Source organism: Puma concolor, chromosome A2 (assembly GCF_028749965.1).
Source record: "Puma concolor isolate L17-30 chromosome A2, mPumCon1.1.hap2, whole genome shotgun sequence".
In the NCBI taxonomy this organism is placed as follows: Eukaryota; Metazoa; Chordata; class Mammalia; order Carnivora; family Felidae; genus Puma; species Puma concolor.
Window position 1 is genome coordinate 152,606,492 of NC_141668.1, and position 27,028 is coordinate 152,633,519.

A 27,028-nucleotide genomic window follows, 5' to 3' on the forward strand; every position below is an offset into this window, starting at 1 on the left:
GGGATGGGGTAGCCCCCCCCACCAGCCACATCACAGCTCTCCTCTCCCTCCTGTTTTCTACATTGCCCAGCAGGAGGGGGGAGGGGCGAGGCAGGGGCGGGTGGAGCCTCCTTCTCCCCTCCTCCATAGTTTACGGGAGTGAGGGATGGGGTGCCGGGAATGCAGCCAAAGTAGACTAGGGTGGCACACCATGCTTATTAACATGTATTAACATAAATACTACCTTCCCTTAATCGGTTTGGGTATAGCTGCTCAGTAGTGCAGGCTGCGGGGCTCTGGATGCCGGGGTGGGGATGAACCTGCCTCAGGAATCAACCAACCCCCTTAAGTAGGCTGGAAGGGGCGTGGTTGAATCCTGACTGCCACTCACCAGCTGTGTGTCCCTAGGGAGAGACTGCACCTCTCAGATCTCGCTCCTCACTCGCCCTGCGGTTGCAGCTGGTGGGCCAGGCAGGTCTGGCCACTGTGGCAGAACACAGGTGTGCGCTCTTGCTGCCACCTCAGCACTGGGCATCCAGGCCTGAGAGCCTCGAAGCAGACCCTTCACTGCTGCCTCTTTCAGCCCTGCTTCACTAGGACCCCTTGTCGGGCTTGGCTCCTCTCCTGTCCCCAGCCCCCGCCAACCCTCCGGCCACAGCCAATGACTGCCTCCACCCTCCACCTAAACCTCCATCCCTCCCCACCCCCTGAGGACTCCTCAGTCTTCCTCCAGGTCTCCATCCCAGCCCTAGCAGGGCCAAGCCCACATCCCTTCTCCTAGAGCCCCTGTCTCAGGGAGACCTTTCTGCCTGGTTGACCTGAGAAGGTCCCGCCTCCTCCCCCAGCAGCATGCAGCCTGACCCCTTCAGCCTACAGCTCAGGCTGTGCCCCTGTGGTCTGCCACTCCTCCACCCCTCTGCAGTACCCTGCCCCCCACCTCAGAGAGCTCCCTGGAGCTTGGGGGTTCCTAGGCTTAGCCTTAGGCAACCCTGCCAGTGCTCTGGCCACCCAACTTCTGGGAGGCAGCAGTACTTTCTTTGCCAGGACTCTGCTTGGCCGGTGCCCTCCGGGCTTTTAGGCCATCCTCTTTGCCACCTGCTGGACTCTTCTTCACCACTCAGTATCCAACTCTCTGGTGTCATTTCCATTGTGAAGCCCCAGATGCCTGTAACACCCAGGTTCAAGCCTCTCTGTGGGGCTCTGGGTTCCCCAGGGGCTATCATCAGTGGGGGCCCCAGGACCCAGCAGAGGACAGACCCAGGGAGATAGGAGATAGAATGTTTGCAGAAAGCCCTTCCACCTTCCTGGGCCTGCTGAGCCTGTGGAGGAGGGGGATGGGAGACTGATGGACAAGGGACACCTTGGGTCCCTCCTTGACCCTGCACCAGCTCCGCCAAGAGGCCTTGATGCCCTCTACCCACAATGAAGTCAGAAAGCAGAATCAATAAGGGATATTAAACTGATTTTTCTCCTAAATAAGATCACCTGTGTGGCTTATCTCATGCAAGGGAAAAACCAAGGCAAGAAGGAGAAAGGGATCCATGGTGTTGAGCCCTGCCCGCTTGGACACTGGTGCCCACCGCTGTTATTAACCAAGGAGCTGAGTGGCCTGGTGAGTATGGACAAACTCACTGTCATACAGCTATAGCTGCACATATAACACAGCTGGCTTGACGCCCTCCTTGGACGTGTGATGGGGGCTGGCTTTCCCTCTGGGTGTCCAGGAGAGGTTAGGGGAATACATAGCCCCATGGAAGAGATGCAGGCCTCCAGGACCTCTTATAGGGCAACAGACACGAAGATTGGGCTCAGTTGTTTGGGAGTGAGCCTGAACCCAGAACTCAGTCAAGAGAACCTGCCCTCTCCCTGACACCCAGGGCAGCTAGGATCTGGCTGGCTAGGCCACAGGTCAGGTGGATGGAGTCAGGACTTGTGTTCTCCCGCATGGTGGCTGGCTTAGCCCTCTGGGTCTGGGATGGGGGCTGTGGAGGGATGATTTGAGGGATTCTGGGTGGGTAGGGAGTAGGAAGTTTTCCTGACATCAGGAGCCATGGGGCTGCCCAGGAACGTGGTGAGGTGTTCTTCCAGGCCTTGGTAGGCCCTGCAGCCTCAGAGGTCCCAGATCTAATGGGGCCCCCTCCCCGTTCTGCACCTGGCATCTTGGCCTCCACCCACCTGTTGTGGGGGGCCTGGGCCTGAGCTGGGGAGTGGCTTCCAGCCTGGCTCCTCTCCACAGTCTCCCTCAATCCTCCCAAGTCTTCTGGCTCGCAGAGCTTGTCTCTTTCTCTCTTCCCCAGCTGTTTCCCCACCCTGCAAATGGGTTAAAAATACCAAGGCTGCCACCACATCAGTAGTCTCAGCAACTATTTGGAGTGGGGTGGGCCCTCTGGGAGATGCATCAGCTTCATGGATGTCTCCACTGGCTGGAGACAGCCCACTTCATACTGGGACCCATGTCTGGAAGCAGGAGCCTGGGTCCCTTCCCTAGCTCTGCCTAAGGGTCCCAGGCCTCTTAGCTGCAGCTGCCCACGAGTGGAGCCAGAAAGATGCACCTTCTTAAGCTGGGGTGCTCTGGGGTGGGTATACAGGGCCAGGGAGCACTGAATCTCTGGCTATGCTGACCCAGCTGGTCCCAGGCAAGAGGGAGGCTAAGGTTCAGCCCTGGAAACCTCCAGGCAGTAGGGGATCCGCAGGAGTCAACCTCAGGGAGGCCCTCCCTTAGGATGCAAGACACCTGGGATGAGCCATCCCCCTCCCCCCGCTTCCCTCAGCTGCCCCCCATGGCTGGGAATTTCCCAACTGCCAAAGACAAGGAAGAATTGAAAGGCCGCCCCCGCCAGTGCTGGGACAATGGAGCCTTATGCCCTCCAAATCAGAGCAGGGGTAGGAAGGCCAGCGGCAGGTGGGGGCCTAGTTGCACCCAGGGAACCTTTGCTTGCCAGGACCCCACCCAGACCCACGGCAAGCTGGGTACAAGGGGATCCTGGCCAGAATCCTGCAGGGCCCACCCAGGGTGAGAGGCACTGGGTGCGTCTGGCAGACAATGCCGGCCCCTCAATGGTCCCTCTGTGCAGGGTTCCCATCAGGAGGGAAGGAAGGAACCATCTCCGGCGCGACTTCCTGCTGGGCGGGCATCACCGCACCGGAGCTCCCGCCCCGCCCGCCCCGCGTATCTAGGGCACAGCGAGGTCCAGGCCTGGAAGGAAGGCAGGGATCCTGGGTTGGGTGCGGGATCCTGTTCTTGTCCGCCGGCCCTCAGCCCTAAGCCTCGGAGGCAGCGGTAGCAGGAAAAGGCCCGGGGAACTGGGGCGGGAACGGAGGCTGGGGGGCGTTGATCTCCTTCCGATCCGCCGGCCGCAGTCTCTCATCTCTTGCCAGCACTCTGGGCCCCGAGGCCGTGCGGGGACTGGCAGGTGTGCGGAGGCGGGGTCCTGGGTCCCCGGCCCCACCCTCCCACCCCCTGCCTCTCCCGCCTCCGCGGCGCCGACCCCGGCCCAGGCCGCTTTGTCCCGCCGCAGGCGCGGAGCCGCCGCGGCCCGACAAAGCTGCCTTTGTGCCCCGCGGCCTCCGCAGCACCCGCTGACGTCAGCCTCCGTGACAAGCCCGGCGGGCCCCGGCACGGACTACGGCGCCCCCTGGCGGCTGCGGAGGAGCTCGCCTCCGAGCCCCGCCCCATCGAGCCCTTCCCTTAGGCTCAGCTGCCTGCTGTCCAGCGCCCCCGCGCGCGGAACAAAGTCCAGGCGCCTTGCCTGGCGCTCAGAGCTCACCCAACGGGCACCCTCCTACCCCCGCCGCCTTGTCATCTGCCTTGTCTTCTCGAGCGACGTGCGTGCACTTCCCATAGCCTCACAGAAGCTTCCGCATGTTTATGGCCCTAGCCCATGGCTACCTGCCTGTCCCTCCCCGCCCCACCCCCAGGTTTGGAGAGGGACCTACGGGACAGAGACCTTTCTGAACATGCCTCAGGCCCCTACTGTCCCCGACTTTCTGTTTAGTCAACCCCAAGAAGCCCAGCCCTGAGCAAGGGTCTGGGCAAACACCTCAGGTTGGGAAAAGGAAGGATGTGCAAGGGGCTCTGCAACTCATGGTCTCGGAGCCTTGGGCCTGGGAGGTCAGAAGTCACATCTTCCTTCTGCACTACTCACTGGACCCTTCTATTGCTCCCAATATAGAAGAATCCCTTAGAGGTGCAGCCCCGGAAGAAATCCGCCCTGCTGCACAGGGAAAGCTTGAAGACTGCCACAAACCCAAGGCCACGGTGGGCCTGGGAGGAGAGGGGAGTGAGTACTGGTGCCAGTAAGTGAAATGACTACAGAGTGGGAACACTGAGGTGCTGTGTACTGGGCCTGAGGATGACCTGGAGGGCAGAGCACCTGGGGCCCTGCCACAAATGAGGTTTCAGGTTCAGGTCACTATCACCTTGGCACAGCTTAGTCTGGGTCTCCGGCCCTGGGATAGAAGAGTACTGAGCAGTACTTGGTAATTTTTCTTTCTACATTTTATTATTTCAAACCAGGTGAACAATTCCATAAAACATGTGAAAAAAGCAAGGAAGTGTTCAACGCTGAAGGACCCGGGCCTGGGGCAAGGGCACGAGGGGCATGGCCCTCAGCAGGCAGCAGCGGTTCCTAGGTTAGCGCTAAGGAGCTACATTTAGGTTAATGGAGCCAGGGCCCAGGGCCACTGGGACGGGGCCCTCAGTGATGTTGGCAGTTGTCTGGAACAGCCCTTGGAACCCAGTTCTGTGGAGGGCAGGGCAGATGTGCCGCCCGCACGGGGTAGGGGAGGGGCAGCCAGCAGAGGGATGGGTGTAAACACGCAGACACACTCAAGGCACGGAATCACTGGAAGGGGGCTGGGTGGGCGCTGGTCAGGATCTGACAGTTTTAAATAGTTTTTCTCTAAAAAGTTTTCTAGGTTTGCAGTTTTGTCTTTTTTTTTTTTCCTTTACTTTCATTTTTTTTTTTAAAAAGCTACGAGAATGAGCAGGTGGACTGTAGTCTCCAGGAATGGTGGCGTCTCACGCTTCTTGTGCTTTTTCCTTTGGGGCCTCCGAGCGGCTAGAGGGGTGGGATGGGCAGGAGGCTCCCTGTAAACATTTGGACTTGGGCTGGGTCAGGGGCTGGTGTTGAGCGAAGCCAGGGGTCTCAGGCTGGAGAAGTGAGTGCCCCTCCAGACACAGGCCTTGGGAGATTCAGCATGTGCTCCCCTCCCCCATCACAGAACAAGACAATGGTTAACACCAGAAGAGATGCCCAGGAAGGGGGTACCGCGGCCATTCCCGGCACCTAGGACAAGGGCCGGCTTCAAATAGGAGGGCCTGTGGCAGTTCCTCAACCCGAGTCTCTGGAGCTGAGGGAGGGAACAGGGGAGCCAAGAACAGAGAGAGGAAAGAGGGAAAAAGCAGCCGGGGAGAGGAGAGGAGCGGGCAGGCAGGGAGCGTGGTCCTCTTGCCCCCATCTTCCTCAGGAGCTGGAGGGAGCAGAGTCAGCGGTGGCCCTGGAGGTGGGGGACAGTCAGGGCATGGGTCGGGAGGAAGCCAGAGTGTGCCTCTCCTCCCACCTCCCTAGACAATGACCCTCTCTTTCTTCTCATCCACCTGTTACCAGGGACACAGTGGCTGCCCAGGAGCCAGTGTCTGTTGCTGGGTTATATGAGGGAGGGGGGTCTGTAGCACTGGCAGAGTCCTCCCCATCTGCCCCAGGGCTAGTGGGGCCAGTTTCAGCCCAGGACCCTCAGCTAGGTCTGAAGGAAAGACCGCAGAGCCGAGTGCAGAGCTGGTCATGCTGAGTGGCAGATGGCTGCACCCTCTGTCATCTAGCCTCCTTCGGGCCAGGCCAGTGGCTTGGTGGATGACTAAGTTTTCTCCAAGGGAGGTCAGAACAGCCCTCTAATTTTCTCCCGGCACATGGCCAGATGTTTCTGCTGTCTGGATCACTAGCCAGCCTACCTGTGTGCCCTGACCTCAGTAGCCCACCTGACTTGCCACCCTGTGCTCCCAGGCAACCCCCCACCCAACCCAAGCCCTCCCGAGGCCCAACCCTGTCCCTTATCTGGGCTCAATGGCTCCACTTTGTTCCACCCCAGCTCCCTGCCAGCCTACCCACCCCACCACCGTCCCAGCTCACCATCCTGCCAGGCCCCGCCTCCTTAGAAGAGGCCGCAGTCCTTCAGGTTGTTCTTGATGATGACGTCGGTGACGGCATCGAACACAAACTGCACGTTCTTGGTGTCGGTGGCACAAGTGAAGTGCGTATAGATCTCCTTGGTGTCCTTGCGCTTGTTCAGGTCCTCAAACTTACTCTGGATGTAGCTGGCTGCCTCGTCATACTTGTTGGCCCCTGTGGGAGACAAAATGGTGAGGACTTGTGCCACCTGTACGGCAGGCAGGCCTGTCCCACATGAACGACAAGTTCCTGTGTGTGTGAACAGACAAGCATATAACATGTGCACACATGTGCAAAGGGTGACAGTGTATGTGAATGTACATGCATGTCTGAGTGTGTAAAGTGGGGCTCCTGATTGTGCACATGTAAGGGGTACAGGCCCTGTGTGCAGGCACAAGTACATAGGCCTAAGTGAGGCACCAGCTCCTGCCTGAGTGTCCCGCAGTTACCCTTCTGTCCAGCGGGGGGCGCCTGTGCACCACCTGGTCACCACCAGCTCCTCCCCAGAGGCCCAGTCCCCACACCTGTGTACTCAGGGAAGCAGATGGTCAGGGGGCTGTGTGTGATCTTCTCCTCAAACAGGTCCTTCTTGTTGAGGAAGAGGATGATGGACGTGTCTGTGAACCACTTGTTGTTGCAGATACTGTCAAACAGCTTCATGCTCTCGTGCATGCGGTTCTGGGGGCAGGACAGCGCGGTCAGCACCCGCCACTGCTCCCCACCCCCACGCCCCCCTCAGCGGCCTCTCGGCCTCTCACCATCTCCTCGTCCTCAGCTAGCACCAGGTCATAGGCGCTCAAGGCTACGCAGAAGATGATGGCTGTGACACCCTCAAAGCAGTGGATCCACTTCTTCCGCTCAGACCGCTGACCGCCCACATCAAACATCCTGCGGACACAGGGTTGCCTTAGCTCCAGAAAAGGCAGTTCCGAGAGACGGTCCCCATTTCACAAGTTGGCTGACTGAGGACAGAGGCCTGCTCAGAGTGGGGCAGCTGTCTTCATGGAATCATTCACACTTGTCCACCTTACTCAAGGTTCTGGGTCAGAGCATGTCTGCATAGTGGGGTCAGGGCTGGTCAGCAGGGCAGGCTGCAGCCACATGGGGCAGGGGCAGCAGAGGATGTGAGCCACTGGCAACCATACAGCCTTGAGAAACCTCAGAGCAGGGAATCCTGGGGAATCCTGGACCAGCCCCTCCCTCCCAATACAGCCATTAGCAGGCCTTGAAGTAAGGGTCCCTCCGTCTGTCGCCCCAAAGGCTAGCAAGTCCTGCCCTTCCACCCTGCCCACATGCTGGCTCACTTGAAGTGTAGGTCCTTGAAGGTGAAGTGTGTCTCCACGATGCCCGTGGTTTTCACACGGGTCCGTAGCACGTCCTGCTGTGTGGGGATGTAGTCGCTCTGCGCGATGCGCTCCAGGTCATTCAGGTAGCTAGATGTGGGGGCAGGCAGGTCAGTGGGGGCCAGCAGGAGGCCTCCTAACCTGGACCCCGGGCCAGCTGACCCAGGCCCCTATTCCTCCCATCCCCTCATTTCTCAAAGCCCTTGCTTCTTCAACCCTTGCCTTTATGACATTCATTGCTCAGATGAGAAAAACTGGACCAGAAGCCCTTGCCGCCTCCTGCCTGTGGAACAGGCCTGGAGGAGGTGCGGCTGTGACCGGCCAGCCAAGCCCCAGCACCCAGGTCCTAGCCAGGCCTGCCTCAAACAGGATCCAGGCCTGGTAGAGCTGCAAACTGAGGAGGGTGGGAAGGGACAAATTAGTCTTTCAGTGAGGGATTCAGGATGCTAATTGGCACAATTATGGCACCCACTACAGAGCAGCCTGGCATGTCCCTCAATGCGGGGTTGGACAGGTTGGGGCCTGTCAGGCTCAATGGGCTCTTTGCCCAGCGTCCAATAAAATTTGGACTCCTCAGGGGAGAGCATGGGCACCTGTTTGGCAGGAGTCCCAGGGGCTCCTCATTACCAGCTCCCTTGATTAATATCAACACTGCTCCTGTCAGGCCCTGGGACCAGCTCTGTCTGCCTCAATATCCTTGAGGTGCCCTGGGGACTGGGCCCAGGCCTCTGAGCCGCTGCCCAGTGCCGATGTCTCACTTCACTCCTGGCGCAGGGCTGTTGGGGCCAGCAGGAAATGACCTCAGAGACGCAGGGACAGAACAGAAAAACAGGAAGGACCATGAGGGCCCATGACGCATGGGCTGTGACCTGCTTACGGCACCCCGCCACCTACTGAGAACCTCTTGCCCAGAGGCCTCCTGGTGGCTTCCACGCCAGCCTCCACCTTCTCCACAACAGGGTTCACCCCAGGGTCCCACTGACCCACAGCAGCCTTGAAGGATTGCTGTGAAGAGGGGTTGGGGCACTCCTGTTCCCTGTAGTGTTCTAATCCACTCCCCACCCCTAGGTGATCTGGTCACGGCATAAACCTGCCTGGGAGAACAAGACCTGTGTCACTGCTGGATCCCCACCCCCAGAACAGTGCTGGGCACACAGCGGGTGCTTAATGTCTAGGGAATGAAGGAATGGGGAGTAGCCTGGAAGGGACCCATACCTACCCTCCTTGAGTATCCTGGACACTGAGGTGGTAATGGTTGATAGGACCCACCCCTGCCTGCCTCTAGGACCCATAAGATCTGCTGGTGCTGAGCCTCTGTGACCTCTGAGACGGGCATCGCTGAGGTCTGGAGACCCCCACTATGTTTGTTTGTTTGTTTTTTTAATTTTTTTTAAAGTTTATTTATCTTGAGAGACAGAGTAGAAGAGGGAGAGACAGAGAGAGGGAGGGAGAGAATCTCAGGCAGGCTCTGTCTGTCAGGACGGAGCCCGATGCGGGGCTCGAACTCATGAACTGTGAGATCATGACCTGAGCTGAAACCAAGAGTCGGACATTTAGCCAACTGAGCCACCCAGGAGCTCTGGCCCCCACTATGTTTGGCTGCTATTCTGCAACTCCTCTGGGGGGCACTCACAAGGGCATTCAGGACACTGCAAGGAGAGGGAGGCGCTTCATGTGACTGGGGCAGGGCTCAGGGTGCAGGACCAGGCAGGGCCAGCCTCCTATCCACCCTCACCCTGGTCCAGCCCCTCTCTGGGCGGGCTCAGGACTTGGAAGGGCAGCACAGCGGGGGAGAAAGGTGCTGCGAACAGGGGCTGGCTTAAGCAGAGGTGGGAGAGGTGAGGTATGAGCACAGGGGCAGCCGCCTATCTGCCTATTTGGCGCAGTCCAAAAAGCCTGGGCACATCTCCTGCAGCCATCAGCACTGGCCACCAACCTGTCCTGTTCTCCATGGGTGCTCAGCCCTCTGCATCAGGCCTGGCATACGGTAGGTAGTTCAGGGAAGGAGTTCAGAGAATGACCCCATAGGCTGGGCCTCTGGAACTCCCAGAACCCCCTGTGATTCCCCAGCCAAGTCTTAGGCTCTAACTTAAACACATATCTGTCACCTCCTGGTCTCTTCCTCTTGTATCTTCCTCTCCAACCAGTCTGAACATCTTCTGGGACCTCCGGCACAGCCAGCACTACTCACTTCCAGGCCTGTGCACATGTGCCCCTGCCTAGGAGATTTTCCTGTTCCTCCTCTGCCTATTTCTTGTTCAGAACTCAGCTGAGGCAGTCCCTGCTCTAGACCTACCCCCACTCCCACCATAACACTGACACTGTAGGTTGTCGCTACTTGGGGATGTGTCTACTCCATCATCGCTGGGTCCCTCAAGCTTTGCACAGGGCCTGGCACAGGAGGCAGCAAATGTTCTTTAGAATGATTGCATCTAGGGGCACCTGGGTGGCTCAGTCAGTTAAGTATCAGACTCTTGATTTCGGCTCAGGTCATGACCTCACGGTTCATGAGTTCAACTCCTGCATTGGGCTCCATACTGACAGTACGGAGCCTGCTTGAGATTCACTCTCTCTCCCTCTCCCTCTGCCCCTCCCCTGCTCGTGCATGTTCCCTCCAAATAAATAAACAAACAAACAAATTAAAAAAAAAAATTTAAAAATACAATGATTGTGTCTAAGGACAGATCAGACTCCAGTTGGCCCTGGAGGGACAGCAGCCCTGCCTGTCCTTCCTCCTGACTTTCAATACCATGCCCCCCACCTCAAAGCAAAAATCACCAAGGCCTTGGTTGACAGTCACCAGCTTCATAAGCAGAGACTGGCAGTGTCTTTCTGAGAATGCTCAGGCCCTCCATTCTAGGCTGTGGTCCAGAGCCCCCCTCACCCCACCCGGCTCCTTGGGGTACTCACTAGGCAGCGGAGTCGTTGAGCTGGTACTCCCGAGAGCGGCCAAAGCAAGCCTGCACACCGTGGTCAGCCCAGAGCCTCCGGATGACACCAGACAGATCCTCAGGGAGCACGCCTTGCTCCTCAGCAGTACAGGAGAGTGCAAACAGCTGCCTGGCATCATCCTGGGCGCAGTGTTGAGGTGTCAGCCAGTCACAGGAGTTCACCCCCACCCCACCTGACAGGGGCCTCCAGAATGGGGCCCAGGCTTGGGTATTTCTAGGTTCCCCAGGACAAGGCTTGCCCTGAAGCCTTTAGGGAAGCAGGCAGGGGTTGAGGAGAGGACATACCGCTCGGGAGGGGTCCGCAAAGTCAATCTGCAGATTGCCCATGGCTTTGACAATGGCCATGATGGACTGGATGGTGTTGCTGTAGACGACCGCCCGGTACTGCCGGCACTCCTCCTCGGAATAGCCATCCTCATGGATGATCCTGGCAGCCAGGGGTCAGGAGTTAGGGCCCCTAGGGCACGAGGACCATACATGGCCTCCTGGGGCTGCTGAAGCCTGCAGGGACCTATTACAGAGAGAAGGAAACTTCCCCCGACCCTCTGGGACCTGAGGATGGGTGATTGCCTCCAACAAGGTCCTGGGCTTGGCTAAGACTGGCTGGGCCACTACTTGGTTGGGGTGGGGGGGGGGGGGGGTGTGTGCAACACAGACCCAGAGAAAGAAGAGGGGAAATCAGGGTTTGGTGGCTGTCTCTTGCACATAGCACTTACTTCATCTGCTTGACAATGGTGCTCTTCCCTGACTCCCCAGCACCTAGAACAGAGGGCACAGGCTGTCAGGGAGCAGCCCCGGTGGGGCTACATGTGGCCCAGCCACTGGCAGCCCCAGAGGCAGAACCCACCCTCCCCCATCAACTGCACAGGGAGATGGAGGCAGTTGGGCCTGGGAGGCAGCAAAACTACAAGGGTGCAGCTGGCAGGGCCACAGTGGTCAAGACCCCAGGCCTTTGCTTCCCCCAAGCTTCACTGCCCACCACATTACCCCCCTCAACAGCAGAATGAGCTCAGGGGCTTTGGTTGGAGACAAGCCCTCAGAAGTCTCCTTGTCATTCTCATGCAAGCAGGCTCGCCAACATGGTGCCAGGGCACAGCTGGCAGGAAGGAGCCCTGCACACTCTAGCAGGGGAGCATTCCCTCTTCTCCCCACACTCTGAGCCACCAAGGGGCCTGGGCTAGGACAGTGTCATAGTCCTGCCTCCTAGGCATGGCCCAAGTCTACCCTGAGCAGATGGAGACCAGGACTTGGGAGACACGCAGCATGACTGACACACACACACTCATACACACATACCCTTGGACTGACTCAACATGCTTCCAAGCCTGCCAGAGGCCCATTCTATATTCTCCTTGGCCAATACTGAGGGATTTGCTGGTACTCTTTCCCATGGCTGTCACAGCAGCCCTACAAACATACTACTTCTGCTTCCATTTTACAGACAAGGACACCGAGGCTCACAAAGGTAGTCTTGGCCCAAGATTTTGCAGCCAGGGGGCCCCTGGGTGGTTCAGTTGGTTAAGTGTCTTCATCTCAGGTCATGATCTCATGGTTTGGGGTTCAGACCCTCCATCGGGCTCTCTGCTGTCAGTGCAGAGCCCACTTCGGATCCTCTGTCTCCCTCTCTCTCTGACCCTCCCCCATTTGTTCTCTCTCAAAAATTAACAAACATTAAAAAAAAAAAAGGGGAGGGGCACCTGGGTGGCTCAGTCGGTTGAGCATCCGACTTTGGCTCAGGTCATGATCTCACGATTCGTGAGTTCGAGCCCCGCATCGGGCTCTGTGCTGACAGCTCAAAGCCTGGGGCCTACTTCGGATTCTGTATCCCCCCACCCCTCTCCGCCCCACCCCTGCTTGTGCTCTGTCTCTTTCTGTCTTTCAAAAATGAATAAACATTAAAAAAGTTAAAAAAAAAAAAAAGATTGTGCAGCCAGGATTCAGATAGGCAGGGAGACACACAGGACCAAGATTGCCTGGCCTGCCCAGCCTTTCTCAGATGTGGCTCAGATGCTGCAAGAGGCCCCAAAAGGTGTTTTTAAAAAGGAGGGAGGGGAAAAAAAAAAAAAACAGATTCCCAGGTCCTATCCTAGACACACAAACCCAGAGCCAGATCTTGAGGGGTGCAGCGCAGAAACCCACATTCCCCAGGGAGTCTGCAGGGAAGTGTGAAGACCAGGAGGGCTACACTACCTCCTGGCTGGGGGATGGTGGGAGTGGGGGCAGGACCTCATCTCCTCCTTTCACCGTCCCTTTTTTTTTTAAAATAAAGTTGTTTTTTAACATTTATTTATTTTGAGAGAGAGAAAGAGAGCATGGGGGAGGGGCAGAGAGAGAGAGGGAGAGAGAGAATCCCAAGCAGGCTCCGAACTATCAATGCAGAGCCCCATGTGGGGCTCAAGCTCAGGAACGGTGAGATCATGACCTGAACCAAATTAAGACTCAGACACTTGACTGACTGAGCCACCCAGGCGCCCCTCCTTTCACTATCCCAAACTCCAAGTAGAAGACGCCTCAGTTGGGCCCCGCTTCCCCTCCCAGCTCTCGCACAGACTGTTCCCTCTGCTCCTTCACTGCCATCACTGCCAGCCATACCTGCACCTGCCAGGCCCTGCCTCTTGCCAAAGCCAGGCATTTGCCCATGCAGTTTTCTTTGCGGGGCATACATGTGCCATGGCCCATTGACATGTGTCCCAACCCTTTTGATCAATGTGGCAGGTCTACCCCTCTGAGCAGCTCAGGAGAGTAGATGGCGGGGTCTGTGGGGAGGTCACACTTGGGGACTCTGGTTCCAATATCCCTCAGGGCAGGTCAAGACAACCTCAGAGGGTAAAGGGGAAAACACACAGACTCACATGAGCAGCAAGAGTATTGACAATAATGATCATAGCAAAGCCATGAACAGCAACCTCTATGTGTCAGATGCTCTTCTCTGCCTGTCATGGCAACTAAGGAATTTAATCTCACAGCAATCCCACCTAACAAACGGAGAAAACTGAGACAGAGGTTACTGTCTCATGGTCCTAATCCCCTCTATGGGTGGCCCACCTTGCCAGCCATGTAGTGCCTCCTAGAGCTGCCCAGTGCAGCTGGGCCACACTGTCTTCAGGTCCAGGCTGCACGTGTCACTGGGTTCACTCCCTGCCTTCCTAGGCAGATAATAGTCTGAGTCTCTACAGTGCCCTCCCCATCCCCACCAAGGCCCCTGCCCACCTCCATCCACCCTGCCCACCCATCTCACCCCAGATCCACATTTTACTAGGAGAAACTGAAGCACAGCTGTGGCCCTCACAGAGGTAGGCCTGGTATGTGCACAACCCAGTGGCCTCCCTGAGAAGAAGGGTCTGGGCTCTCCTCTCAAATGCTACCAGCTGCTGGGTATTACTGGGCTTCTGACTATCCCAGGCCTGCTTCCCAGGATAGGCGAGTGAGTAATTGGGGCGGGGGAGGGGGGGGGGCACACAACTGTGCAGGCCCTGGGGGGTGGCTCTGAAGCAGCGAGCCCCTCTACTATGGGTTCAGACCCTGGGCCCTAGAAGCACCCGTTCCAGTGCATTCCCCTGGACATGGGCTTGGTCAGATGGCAGTACTCCTGCTTCCTCGTTGTGCTATGCATGGCAGAGGAACAGCCAGGGTCCCCCACACTGACACTCCATACCTGCTGATGGAAAGATGGGGAGAGGGCCTAGGAAGGCCCGAGAGTGATGCCTGATCACGGAGGCCAATCCTCCAGAACCCAAATATCCAGGAGCAGGGAGGGCAGCACCGGGCTGGCTAACCACAAGGTCCAGGTGACCTCCTGGCTGTCCTGCCCACCTAGGCACTTGCTCCCACAGAGCAGGAGGCTGGTAGCACATCCTGGGGCAGAGGGAGACTCAGGAACCAGAGGCCTCAGCCAGGATTGGGGGTTCAGTGGAGGAGCAGAAGCCAAGGATGTGAAGTGATGGGTCAGATCAATCATGTAGGCCCCAGTCAGGTAAACCAAGACTCAGAGTGGGCAACTGTCCAGGGCACATGAGACCTGAGGTTTTGGTAAGGGTTCTGTCTCTTGTGTGACTTTGGGACCATGTCTGCTTGAGGTACCAGTTTCCCTGTCTGGCCTTTTGACCACTCTCCTAGTAAAGTGGTATGGCACCCTGTGACCCTGCCCAGAGACAGGGATGACAGAACAAATGAGCTTTGCATCTGATTTTCCTAGCAGTGGCAGACCTGGCAGACACAGAGATGGGCAGTACCTGGGTGACCAGGTTGGAGCCAGGACACTTGCTCCCTGTCCCAGCCAACTGAGGGTCCATTTCCCTGTCCCCTTTCAGGCTCAGCCTCCCTTCCTGTCACATTCTGAGGGTTAGGAGGACATTCTCTGCCCCCATTTGACAGGTGGACAAACCAAAATCATGGAGCCCCCATCCCTGGACTCAGGGTGACCCCTTTGTCCTCCCAGCAGCTGTGACTCAAGCAGGAAGGAGTGAGTGGCAGGACAAGGGTGTGGTCCTGGTGGCTAGGCAGGAAGCAGGGGGGAACAGAGGGACAGAAGGAGAGGCATGGCCCAGGAACAGCTACAACAAGCAGACCAGGAGGCAGAGGCAGAGTGGGTGGGATGGTGGAATAGGGGGGGCCAGGTACCCCCAGGAGCTGTGGGGCCTAGCCCCACTCTTCACCCCCTCCCCCAGGCCCTTTTCCATTAGGACTTGACAGTGCTCCCCTATCAGATAAGCTAGTACTTGGCTTGAAGTTTGCCTGTACCCTGCTGGTCCTGGGTGCCCAGTTCCTTCCACCCAGCCCTGCACCCTCCCTTCAGAGAAGGCTTCACTAGCTGGTTCTAGACTGAAGGTGGCAGGAGTCTCCTGCCCACAGAGGACTCCACCAGGCACTACTTCTCCAGCTGGGTGATATCAGAGGGGCCCACAGAGGCTCCCTAGGATGACTTCAGTGTTTCTATTGGGCCATACCTCTTCCCACCAAGAAGAAATCTCCGCAGCCTTTGTCCCAGGGCACAGCTGCTGGGCCCCCAGCAGGCAGGCAGTGATTGCCATGATGTGCTGGCGACAGAGGCTGCTCTGCATTAGAACATCTGCTTCCACTCTGGAGCGCTGGGCCCCAACAGAGGCGGGAACAGATGGGGGAAGGGAGACAGCACAACTCTACCTGCCCGAACAAGGCCAGCAGGGCCTCTGCAGCAGCAGAGATGGGGTCGCTGGTCCTGTTGCCTGATGCTGACTTCCAGCCCCAGCATCAGGTCACTGCTGCAGGTCTATTTTGACCTTCTGTGTCTCAGACAAGGCTTTGTCTTGCTGGAGGCCCTGAATGCTGCTGTCCTTTCTGGCCTCAGTTTCCCTTCTGCAGACGCCGCCAAGCCTCAAGTGGCCAACTGACCCATCGCTCACTGTCAGACCCTCTCTGAGAGAGAGGTCCAGACCTACCGCAGCCCTGGTGCCCATTCTGATCCTTCCTGATGTTCTCAAGAGCCTCACCCCCTTCCTGCCCTTGCTCTGGTACCTCATCTGTGAAACAGGACACCACTATTATCTCCTCCAAGAGGGACGGGAGGATTAAACACAAAGCTCTTCTCATAGTGCCCAGCACACAGTGAACACTCAGATAAAAGTTACCACTACGTTTGTACTCTATGGAAGATCACAGATGTCCCCAAACCTTTCATTTCCTGCAGCCTTCAATGACCATACTGCATAGTTCACTGCAACCACGACCTGCAGAGTGGCCTGCTGTGGCCATCTCATCGGAAGGAGAGTTTCTGAGCCTTTCAGACAAGGTGCAGTGGAGGGCAATGACCAGCGGCTAACAGGCTGGCGCAGCACTGGCGGTTCCTGCTGGGACCTGTGTACTGTGGGACAGCAGTCAGAGCCACTCAGTTCTTTTCGGGCTTCTGGCTCTGAGTTTGTCACTTCCCTTCCACAAGCCAGTACTGCTACATAGCTGGGGCCTTCTTCCCATCCCGGGGCCTTGCCGCAGACACTGCTCACTGACTCCATGCGCTCAGAAGGCTGGGCAGAGGCTCCTGCACTGGTGGGCTCCCCTGGAACACATGGGCCTAGGGAGAGCAGCCAGCTGACGTGGCGGCCCGAGGGCAGAGATTCTCATAAGCAGCAGGGCTGGGACCACAGGGTAGACTTGGGCTGCAGCCCAGCTCAAACCCACAGTACCAGGCCCGCCCCCACTGCCACCCCCGAGCCTGCCCCAGTGGGGCACAGGGGGGAAGGTGGGGGTGAACCTTGGAAAGCCTACCCCAAAGGCAGCCTGGGCGCCACCTCCCACTTTCATCCCAGGAAGGTGCCACGTCTCTGGCCCAGCCGGTGGTTCCAGGCCCCTTAGCTCTGGCCCCTCCCCTACAGCCTCAGGGACCCAGGTCCCGCCACCACTAGGGGGAGCCCGGCAGCCAGAGATGGTGGAGGAGGTGGGGGCTGGGCAGTACTGGGGAGCATTTGCTTCTGAAAAGCAGTCTAGGCTAGGCAGCTGGGGGAGGTGCCTGGACCCTCACCCAACGCCCTCTCCAGGGCCTGGGAGGCCCACAGCCTGCGGAGACCCCACACACAGGGTAACAATGGGAATGGGAGAGAGGAGGAGGGGGCCCACCAGACAAAGGCCCTCCCAGCCCCGCCCCTGGCCGTCTCTTCCTTCCTCCAGGTGCTCTCTTAGGCCTGACTCCTTCCTAGGTGGCTCTGTAAGGGTCTAACACTGGGGGACAGGGACATGGGTCTTGGATTCGGGCTGCAACACCCCCACCCACAAGTGTGGTCTTGCCTCCCCCAAGTGTCCTAACAAACCTGGAACTTCCCTCTCGCCAGTCTGCCACTTGGGTGGCCATCAATGGCTTCCAGGGGTTCATGATGCCCACCAGGAAGCACTAGCAAGCAGGGCCTGGCCTGCTACTGCCAAGTCAGAGCTTTCTGTGTAAGGGAGAGAGGCCTCGGCACCTGCCAGACATGGAAAGGACTTTCTGGGACAGGGCTGTGTCCCCTGGAATGGGGCTCTTTCTCACTGGACAGAGGGAAACTGAGCCACTGGGTAAGGAAAGACAGTTGGAGGAGAGGAGGCCCTGAGACCTGTTCATTGTTGGCCTTCAGGCTACAGGTCTCCCTCTATACAGGAGCCAGGAGGTGCTGGAAGGGCCCAGGCCATTTGACACACTCCTCCTTCTGGGATGCTTCTTCATTTAAGGAATCTCTTTGCTGTTTTCAAAGAGTCTGAATAACCCCCATCTCTTCTGATTCACTGTGATGGGCCCTGGGTGAGATACCCAACCCCCAGGCCTCAGTGTTCCCATCTATGAAATGTACCCCTCAAGGGAGTGTGCCAAACTCAAGGCCTGCCCTGAGCAGCCTCCCTTGAATCCTCACACTCACCCCAAACTGTCCCAAGGTCCAGCCCAAGCATATAGCTTGTCTCTGAGCCCACAAGCCATGGGACCATGCTGAGAATCATGACATTACAGGTCCCAGCACTGGGCAGAGAGGGAAGAGGACAGCCGGAGGTCACACAGTGAAGAAGGTGGGGGGAGTGGGCTTTCTGGGACCTAAGATCTTGAGTGGCCATCATGATGCATGTCCTCCGCTTTGTGCATGGCCTCATGGCCGAGCGAGCCCTTGAAGCAGCTCCTATCGCTATCCTAAGTCTCTCTCAGGCTCCTCAGCCCCCTAGGGCCTGGCCCAATAACACAGAGCAGAACCCCAAGGAACCTCCATGGAGGAAGGCAAGGCCACAAAACTCAGATTCAGAGGCTAAGGAGCAGGAGGACCGGCCTCCTCACCTATCATGCTGGTGCCAGCCCACACCACAGACACATTCAGCCGCCATACAGCACCACAGGCAGCCCACCACAGCCTCTGCTCTTAGTGGGAGCCCCCTGTGGGAAAGCTCTTCCCTTCTCCTCATCTGGACAACTCCCAGGCTCAGGGGCCCATACTCCGCTCTGGGCAGCCTCTGACCCTTCCTCAGGCCTAGTCTCCATCCTCCTGAGCCTGTGGGTTATGAGAGGAACAAGCACTATATTAGGAGGCCAGTGAAGTACTCAATGGCCTAACTATGATCTGAGTCTTTCTGTGAGAGAAACATGGGCTGGGAGGGAAGACGGGAGGCTGCACTGTGATGAAGTCACCCCGGGGCTACATGGCAGACTTCTGGCTTTGAACAGGAAAAAGATTCATGAACAGACTCTTGGGTCCCCAACCTCCAGGGCAGACAGCCCCCTTTCAATCTCCTAAAAGAGGAATTGAGGCCCCCCAGAGACAGGTCCCCAAGCATAAGTAGAAAACATGTGGACCCACAGCATCTGCCTCTCATCCTGACCAATTCTTGCCAGTTGGGCACAGACTCCTGACAGACAAAGGTAGTTATGGACAGTGCTCGGTCACTACCTGATCACACCTTGGTGTCTCTACTTACTGGGTAAGTCATATAATATTTCTGAGCCTCAGTTTCCTCATCAGTGAAATGGATATAATGTCAGTCTCGGCCTCATAGGGTTAAATACGATGAGGCCATGAAGAGTCCAGCCCTACATATTAGTCACGGCTGCTGACACCAAAGGGAAACTGAGTGATAACTGCTGACACCAAAGTGAAACTGGTGATAACACCAAAGGGAAACTGAGGCCCAGTGATGGTACCTCCAGGCCCAATGGGTAGTAGGAACAGAGGGGAATCCTTAGGCTGCACCAAGGGCCCCTCTGTCCACTCCCAGGCAGGGGAAACCCAGAGTGAGCTAATCCCAGGGCTGCTGCTCCATTTCCGGGCATTCATCTTGGCCTGTAGCCGGCCTTCCGGCTTTGCAGGGCAATGGCCGCTCGGGAATATAAGAGCAGCCGTTTGCTTTCCTGCTAGCCACCCTCCCCACCCCCCCACCCCACCCCCTTCTGATGTCCCTCTCCCAGCCACCACTTCCTGTGGTCGAAGGAGGGGCCTGGAATCCTTCTCAAAGGCGCCACCTTTTCTGGGATCCTGGGCCCAGTGGTTGCTGAGGTGGGACAAGGCACAGAGTTGCCTGGAATGACGTCAACTCAGTGACTACCAGTGGCGGCTCTTAGGCGTATACAGATGAGCCTGTGCAGGTGGGGTTCACCTTCCAGATCCCCCCAAGTTGAGAGGGTTCACACCCCCACCCCAGCACAGAGCAGGAGCAGCTCTCTGGCCTCTTCCTCTTTTGGGCTCCTCCTCCTCCAGCTGCTTCCTCCTTTTCCTCCGGTGTGGACACCACTTCCCTGAGAGGCCCAGCCCTGCCATGCAGACTTCACTGCCCCTCCTCCCATCCAGGGCACCGTGGGTGATGCCACTGACACCCCCCTGCATATTTTGAGGCCTACCAGCCTTGCACCCCAGGATCCTCTGAGTCACAAGGACACCTTCTCAATAAGCTTTAGAAGATCCCACCCTCAGGCTTTGGTTCAAATGGACCAGGCACTCACCAAACCTTGAAAACACACACAGAAGGCCAACACTGAGACCCCGTCGGACCCAGCAACTGTTTGGTTGTTCCAGGGAGATTATTTCTCCCAAACCACCTAGATGGACACAGCTCCAGGAAGCAGCACGGTGGTGAGGGTGAGGATGGAGTTGGGGTTTTAGTAAGAACAAGAGCCCCAGGCTAGAGGGACTGCATGGAGCTAGGCAGAGGGGTCCCACTTTGCACTTGTGGCTGAAAGAGGAGCTGCCTGAGAGTAGCAGGTCCCAGGGTCACCATCAAAGGGCCTAGTCCTCTGCCCTCCTCAGTAACCCTGAAATGCATTCTTAGGCAGAGCCCATGAGCTGTGGCCTGGCCAGAACCTGTTGACCCCTTCCTCCTCAATGAATTCCTAGATTAGGACTCCTGTCCCAAGATGCTGAGAAGATGGGACAGATGGCCCTGCTCCCATCTGTCCAGTCCTGCCTCCCAAAGCACAAAGGGGTGTTGGAGGGGGGGGGCAGCACTCAGCCTCCAGGTCAGAACGTCTCATCCTCTGCTGAGGATGTGATGGAGCAAGGCCCTGGTCCCTCAGTGGCTAAGAGCTAATGTGGACAAAGCTTCTTCCATCCTATTCCTGCCAAAAGAATGGGTGGCTTTGAGAGACAGAGACCAAGAGAGACTGCTGTGCCCACCAACCTGTGGCCCAAGCCACCCCAAGTGCCAGCCTCTGCAGTGCTGCTGGCTTACTAGGGACCTCCCCAGGATCCAATCAGGCCCCAACCCTACCTGCTGTCATTTGTTGGGCAACGTCTGCAGGCCTAGGACACCAACAATGCTACCCAGTGACCCTGCAGCTCAGGCCAGCCCAGGGTTAACCCCTGACAGGCTGCCCAGGCCTGAAGGGGTCCCTGACCATGCCAACCCCCATCTGGCAGCCTAGCCTCCAACTCAGCACAGTGGGTGGCTCGATGCTGCCTCAGGGCCTGGCACAGAAGCCTGTGCTCCCCAGCTGGCATAACTTCCATCTCCAACTATGGTGGCAGCTCATTCCCTCTATCCTTGCCACCTGCTCTCTGCCCTGTCTGGGGTTCTCCACCCCACCCTCCTGGGATGCCTGCAGCTGAGTTCCAGCATCAATTCCTTTGCAAAGCCATCAATTCCTTTTGCAAAGATTCACCCAGTCTCCTGGCTTGGGGTAGCCCTGAAGGACCCAGTTCCACTCCTATCCTAGAAGTCTGATTTCTCCTGTTGTCTGCACCAACATTAGGGTCACGGGCAGGAGATGAGCCCAGTGGGACTGTGCAAGACACAAGCACAGGGGGTCAGAAATGGCTTAGACCCTCGCTCGCTTCCCAGCGTGGGAGCTCCAGGGCCGGGCTCTGGAAGACAAAGCCTCGCCCAGCCTGGGGGAGGGGTGGGAAGAAGAGACTGGAGGCCCAAGCTACCCCACCCCCATTCAAGTGCTAATGAGCTCCAGCCGGGACCTCGAAAGCTGTGGGAAGAACAGGGAGGCTGGAGGCCCGCCTGGATACCGGCCCACCTGGTGCCTAGAGCCCAGCCGCCTCCCCAACCTTAGGCAGCCAAGAAGGTAGCTCAGCCCTGAGAAGTTGGGCTTAAGGTCCCCAGGACAGTCTATCACTCCAGCTGGCACCAATTGTCTACACACCTCGGTCTCCCCACTTGCTGTGAACAGCTGCCTGAGGCCAAGGGAGGGGGTTCCCCAGGACCTCCATACGGGGGCCAGTCAGCCTGTAGGCTGGGGAGAATCCTCCCCACGAAACTCTCAACTCTGTAGGAGTCATTAGAGGCTCTCTCACTTGTTCTCACACCCCCAGGCTTTGGCCCATGGTCCCACAACACCTGTGGCTGCAGGCAGGCATCCTGTTCCCAGTTATGGATGGGGAACAGGACATCTACCAGGATTTCACCTGTCACTGGGTTTCTCAACAAGTACACTAGGTGGAGCTGGGTATTGAACCTAAGTCTGTGTGACCCCAAGAGCTAGTCTAAAGAGGTGAACCCTCCTCCCCCCAGGCCAGGCCTTCCTACTTCAGTGCCCTCGCTGAGTGGATCTTTCTGCCCCAATACCTGCCCCTCATTTTGCGGCAAATGCTGCTCATTTTGCAAAGCCACCCGAGGAACCTCCCACCCTCCATTCACAGGCACCACTAGACTCTTCCCAACCAGGATCCCAGGCTACCCCTTCTCCAGTTAGACCAAGCCCCAGGCAACAGCCCTGGAATTATCCCTGTTCATGGATGTGTTCTATAGCCTCATTCTTTCCATACATGCTTAATAGGCACCTGTTTGCCAGGCCATTTGTTAGAAACACAGATGGGACAGACACCACAACACTCCTTTCCTTTTCTTTTGGTAAACCTAATCGAGACTTGGTATGTGCAGTCCCTGAACTGGCCAGGCCAAGATCTCCTGCAGCAGTGCTCTGGCCTGAGCCCCAGGACTGTGGGGCAGCCCAGCTCTGAGAGCTAAATAGGCTCTACTGGAACAGCAGAGACAGCAGGCCCGCAGCAGGCCCCAAACAGCCCGAGCTGAAAGGAAGCATGTAAAACCACTCTCATATGAACGGGTGGAATCCCCACTGCATGCTCTGCCCTATGACAGGCTACAGACTCATCAGCTAGAGTTCTGCACAGGGTGGGTTAAGGGCTGTCTCCGAGGAGCCAGTCAGGCAGGTGGGGAGTTCAGGAAGAAACAGCCTGAAGAACTTCTCTCTCGGTGTCTGCCAGACCCCATCCCTGTCATCGGTCCCAACACTGAGCCCTTGCCACCCGCCCACAATATATCAGGTTCAGTGACTGCCATCTTACTCCTCCATCTACCCATCTACCCCCAAGACTGAGTTCAGACTAGTAGTACTTCCCTCATCCAACAAACAGACAAGAAGCACTCAATAGATGCCAGGCTCCATGCTTGGCACAGAAGGCACAGAAATGAACAGGACACAGCTCTGCCCCTGTAGTCTCAAGGAAGGACAGCTGTCACCCAGGCAAATCCCACTCTCTGATGGGGGAAGGAAGCAGTAGCACCAGGAGCCACAGGAGGGGCTTCAGCAGCCTCTGTCAAGGAAGGGTCCTGGGAGGTGGTCCCGGAGCAGAGTCTTGAAGAACAGTCAAGCAGGAGTGAGTTAGATGGAAAGAAGGAAAATGCATGCCAAGCTAGGAGAGCAGATGCACAGTCCCAGGGGCAAGAGAGAAGGGCTGTATTTATACACTGAAGCCTTCATGGAGCCCATGAGGGGACAGTCTCTCCTTTCTCTGTAGGCTGCCCACACAAGCCCATCCGAAATCAGAGACACCCCCCCCAAACACACACTCTGGCTTCCTTTCCCTTAAGTGCCCAGCCCAAGGCCCCAAATTCCACCTGGGATAGTGGGTCAGTCAAGTTGAACTGGGGGGCAGAGAGAGGTGTCCCTGAAGTAGGGCTGGTATCAGGAGTTCTGCCCCCAGTGCCCCCTCATGACAAGCTGCTAGGAAAATCGCTCTCACCGGTGTGTACCACATCTGCCTCTGCTCCTGGTGCCCATCCGCCGGCAGGGCTACCCAGGAGGGCAAGGAGCCAGTATGCGGGTGGGGCAGCAGGCGTGGTTCTGGCTGAAAGGGAAGGCTGGCAATTGCCCAACCTAAGAGTCCCGTTGCCTGGACAGAGTTCTTCCCGCTACGTGGGACAGGCGCCCAGCACTCTGAAGCTGCTCCGCCTGGGCTCTCATCACTTCCTTGTACCTGGACGGGAAAGGGATGGCTGGCCAGTTCCCCTACCTAGGCAGCCAATGCAGATTGGGTCCCCGGTTTCAGGCAGATCTACATTTCCCGGCCCCTTGCAGTACACCCTCTGCAGGGTCTTAGATCCCATCCCCCACCCCCAACAGGAACCTCCATGAGGCCCCTATTCTCCCCATCCTGGGCCCAGCACTCCTCTGGCCCAAACCCAGGAAGCCCATTCAACAGAGGAAGCAAAGGCCAGAGGAGCAAGATGCTGAGATGAACTCCCCAGCCTAGAAAATGCTGAGCCAGACCCTGCACCCCTGGTTGCTGCCAGCCCAGTGTAGGAGGGGCTGCTAGGCCCAAAATCTGAACCAAGCTCTACGGAGCAAGACTAGTGGAATGGGGTTGGGACACAGAGGGCCAGGAGCCCCATGTACCCCGGTCCTATGGCCCAGTCGCACATCTCCTCAGCTGATCCGCCTGGGAAGGGGCTGCCCAGTGGCCCCTGGGTGGGCACCAAAAGACAGGAGTACCGAAAACACCCTACCCAGGCCCATCGGGCAGAAGCGACGTGCCCTCCACCGCGGCGACACCCACTCAACTGGTGCTGCCGCACTCGATGCGAAGACAGGAAGAGGCAAGCGCCCAACGCAAAACAGCCCAGGAGGCTGGGCCGCCGCCCCTTCCCGCCCCTTCTCTTCCTACCCGCAGCGGCGGCGGAGCGGATGCCATTTTGAAACCTCTGGGCTGTGCCCCTGAGGCCAGGCCCCCAGGGACAGTCAACAGATGGGCTCAGGACGGAAGACACGCTGTCCGTCCCTCGGCCAGACACTCAGCCAGGAAAGCTCTGCTTTTCACAGCCTGAGGACCCCACAGCGGCTGTGAGGCTGAGGGGCCACACCCCCCCACATACACTGTCCAGCCTCCAATGCTGCTACGAGGGCCTGTCTCCCCCGAGCCCTGAAACCCCAGAATCAGGCTGCCACCGGGCACCACACCTGCTCCCAGAGGAAGGCCGGACGGGGACAACTATCAGGAGCACAGTCTTTGCAAAAGTCCACCTCAGATGTCCCCCAATTCCAGTTGGCCCCCAACTCCTCATCCAGCTGGCCCACCACTTCCCCCTCACAGGGCCTCAAGATGTGACAGGCCCACCCACTCCCAGAGGCCAAGTCCTTGGCCTTTCGGCGCAGAAAGGGTGCAGGAAGCCCAGTACCCGTCAGTACATCTCTTTGGCCCGCCCGGCAGGGCAGCAATATGTCGGCTGTCTCACCACTTCCACTTCCCCCCACCCCTCAAGCAGCCACCATCTTTCCTGGCCTTGGAGGCGCCACAACCCAAACTCCTCCACACTCACACTCCATCCTACTCCCCAGACGCCCCCCTCACTGGCCCAGATAGGGCTTAGAAACTGGGAAACAGCCAGCCCGCGGAATCTCCCTGGGAAGCCTGAGGCCTGGCTCCCTCCCTCAGTGAGACCAGTAGAACCTCAGTCCAGCCCCTTAGTCTGGGCCCCTCCTCCCAGCTCGACCCCGTCCACCTAGTGCAGGAGGGGTAGGGGAATCAGAGGTAGACCAGTGTGGGAGAGGACTCAGGGAGGAGGAGCAGAGGGGTTTGAGGAGTAATGTGTGCAGAGTGGGACCTGGTGAGCCAGATGCAGGTCGCAAAGATCTCTAAAGGTTTGGGGGTTCCAGCTAGAGAGAGGGCTCATGAGCAATCATGGTTTCCACTTGAGAGGTCCCTTGATGTCAGGGTGCACAGGTGGATACAGGGTTCAGAGTAGGGACAGGGCAAGAGGGGAAAGGAAGGAGTGGGTGGGGGCCTGGCAGGGGCCCCAGGGATGTTCATGCCCAATTCATGCCCAGGGGAGCAGGTGAGGGAAACAGGTGGTGCCTAAGGTGGGGGCCAAAGCAGGGGGTTCCGGGGATTTGAGTGAAGTCTAGGGAAGGATGGAAGACAAGGCAGGGACTCTGAGGGTCTGTGAGGTTGGTCAGCAAGGGTGGATGGTCAGGCAGCGTTCTGAGTCTGGGGGCTTGGGGTCTGCCAGGAGTTAAGGGTCTGACCTAGAGTCTGGGCTACGGATCAGAGGTCTAGGCCAACCTAAAGTTTTGAACCATTTGGGTATCCTGGCCAGGCCGGGTCTGGGAGTTCAAGGCCAGGTGTGGGGGTCCAGTCTGAGTCTGGGAGTTCAAGGCCCTAGTCTGGAGGTCAAAGTCTTTGGGGATTCGGAAGGGGAATCGAGGGTCCCAGCGCAGGGCGCGGCCTCACCCAAAAGCAGCAACTTCACCTCCCGCGCCGCCTTCTCGCCGTCTTCCCGCAGATTCTTGTCGATCATCTTAGAGCGCTCGGCCGCCGCCTTGTCCTCGGCACTCACGGTGCAGCCCATCCCGCCGTCCGCCGGCCCGGCCGCCGCCCGGCCCCCACACGGCCCCCGGCCCGGCTCGGCCCCGTCCGACCCACTCCGCTCCCGCCTCCGACCCTCTACGGGTAGCTCTCGGGTCGGCAGTTCCGAGCGTCTGCGGGCGGTGCCTTCCCGGCCGCCGCGCACCGACGGCGGGGCGGGCCGAGGGTGGGGCCGGAGCAGGCCAGGCCCGGGACTGGGCCAGGGAGGGCCCGGAGGCGGGGCCATAGGAGATCCGGGGTCGGTGATTGGCTTGAGGGCGGAGCAAATTAGAAGTTAGGCTCAGCCCAGACTCGGGCCCGAGCTGGAGGCGGAGCTACGCCGAGGAATAGCTGCAAGAGTAGAGCCAAGCCCAGAGGGATTGGGCTCCAGGCGAGCTGCAGGCGGGGCTGGGCTCCGATTGGATGCGGAACTCCCGGAGCCCCGCTGCCCAACGGCGGAGGCGGGCGGATCTTGTACCCCGAGGGTGGGGATCCGGTGCACCTCTTAGGCGAGCAGAAATCAGCCCTGGAGCTTAAGCGAGACGGGCTAGCTGGGTGAAGGAGGCGTGTCTTCTCTCTTGTTAAAGTTATTGAACCCAATAAACTTGTTTCAGGATCTACGGAGCCCCGGAGCCTCTCTAAACTTCGGCTTTCTCTGTCTTAAGGCGAGTTTGGCCCCTTCTCTCTCGAGTTGCAGTTTAAAAAATGTCTACTGCCACCTCTACACCTTTGCCCAAGCTATCTCCCTCAGCCAGGGTGCCTCCTCTTGTCACACAAGGCTTTATCCATCCTTCTCTGATCTAGGAGGCCTTCTCCTGCATGTAGGAATCCTGGACTTCAGCCTGGGACATGGCAACCAGACCGAGAAAGAGGGAGAGAGAGAGAGAGGCAGCAGGCAAGAAGGAGAGGTCCACCTGATTTATGGAAAGATAAGTGGCCCTGACCCTATGACCTGTCCCTACTGGACAGTGGCTGCAACCCTATGGCTGGGCAAAGGTGGAGTGGAGGCAGCATCGTTTCTAGCAGAACATTGCAGTCTTTCTAATACTGTTCAAGAAGAGCCCACAGCCCTGACCTCCAATGGACTTCCA

The 27,028-nt window shown here is 58.0% G+C and overlaps 1 protein-coding gene and 1 long non-coding RNA gene across 2 annotated transcripts; one reads left to right on the top strand and one right to left on the bottom strand.

Moving 5' to 3' along the window:
* Positions 1-65: 65 nt before the first annotated feature.
* On the top strand, positions 66-4,951 carry LOC147583601 (uncharacterized). Its single transcript, XR_015248382.1, has 2 exons — positions 66-1,591; positions 4,152-4,951. It is a non-coding gene; the product is annotated as an uncharacterized LOC147583601 (long non-coding RNA).
* Positions 4,905-26,077, bottom strand: GNAI2 (G protein subunit alpha i2). The gene is made up of 9 exons (XM_025916121.2): positions 25,824-26,077; positions 11,157-11,199; positions 10,726-10,867; positions 10,400-10,560; positions 7,451-7,579; positions 6,905-7,034; positions 6,671-6,824; positions 6,108-6,320; positions 4,905-5,478 (listed from the first exon to the last, which is right to left on the bottom strand). Exons 1-8 carry the CDS (start codon positions 25,939-25,941, stop codon positions 6,130-6,132), a joined length of 1,068 nt encoding a protein of 355 aa, XP_025771906.1. The 5' UTR covers positions 25,942-26,077; the 3' UTR covers positions 4,905-5,478; positions 6,108-6,129.
* Between the last annotated feature and the right edge of the window lie 951 nt (positions 26,078-27,028).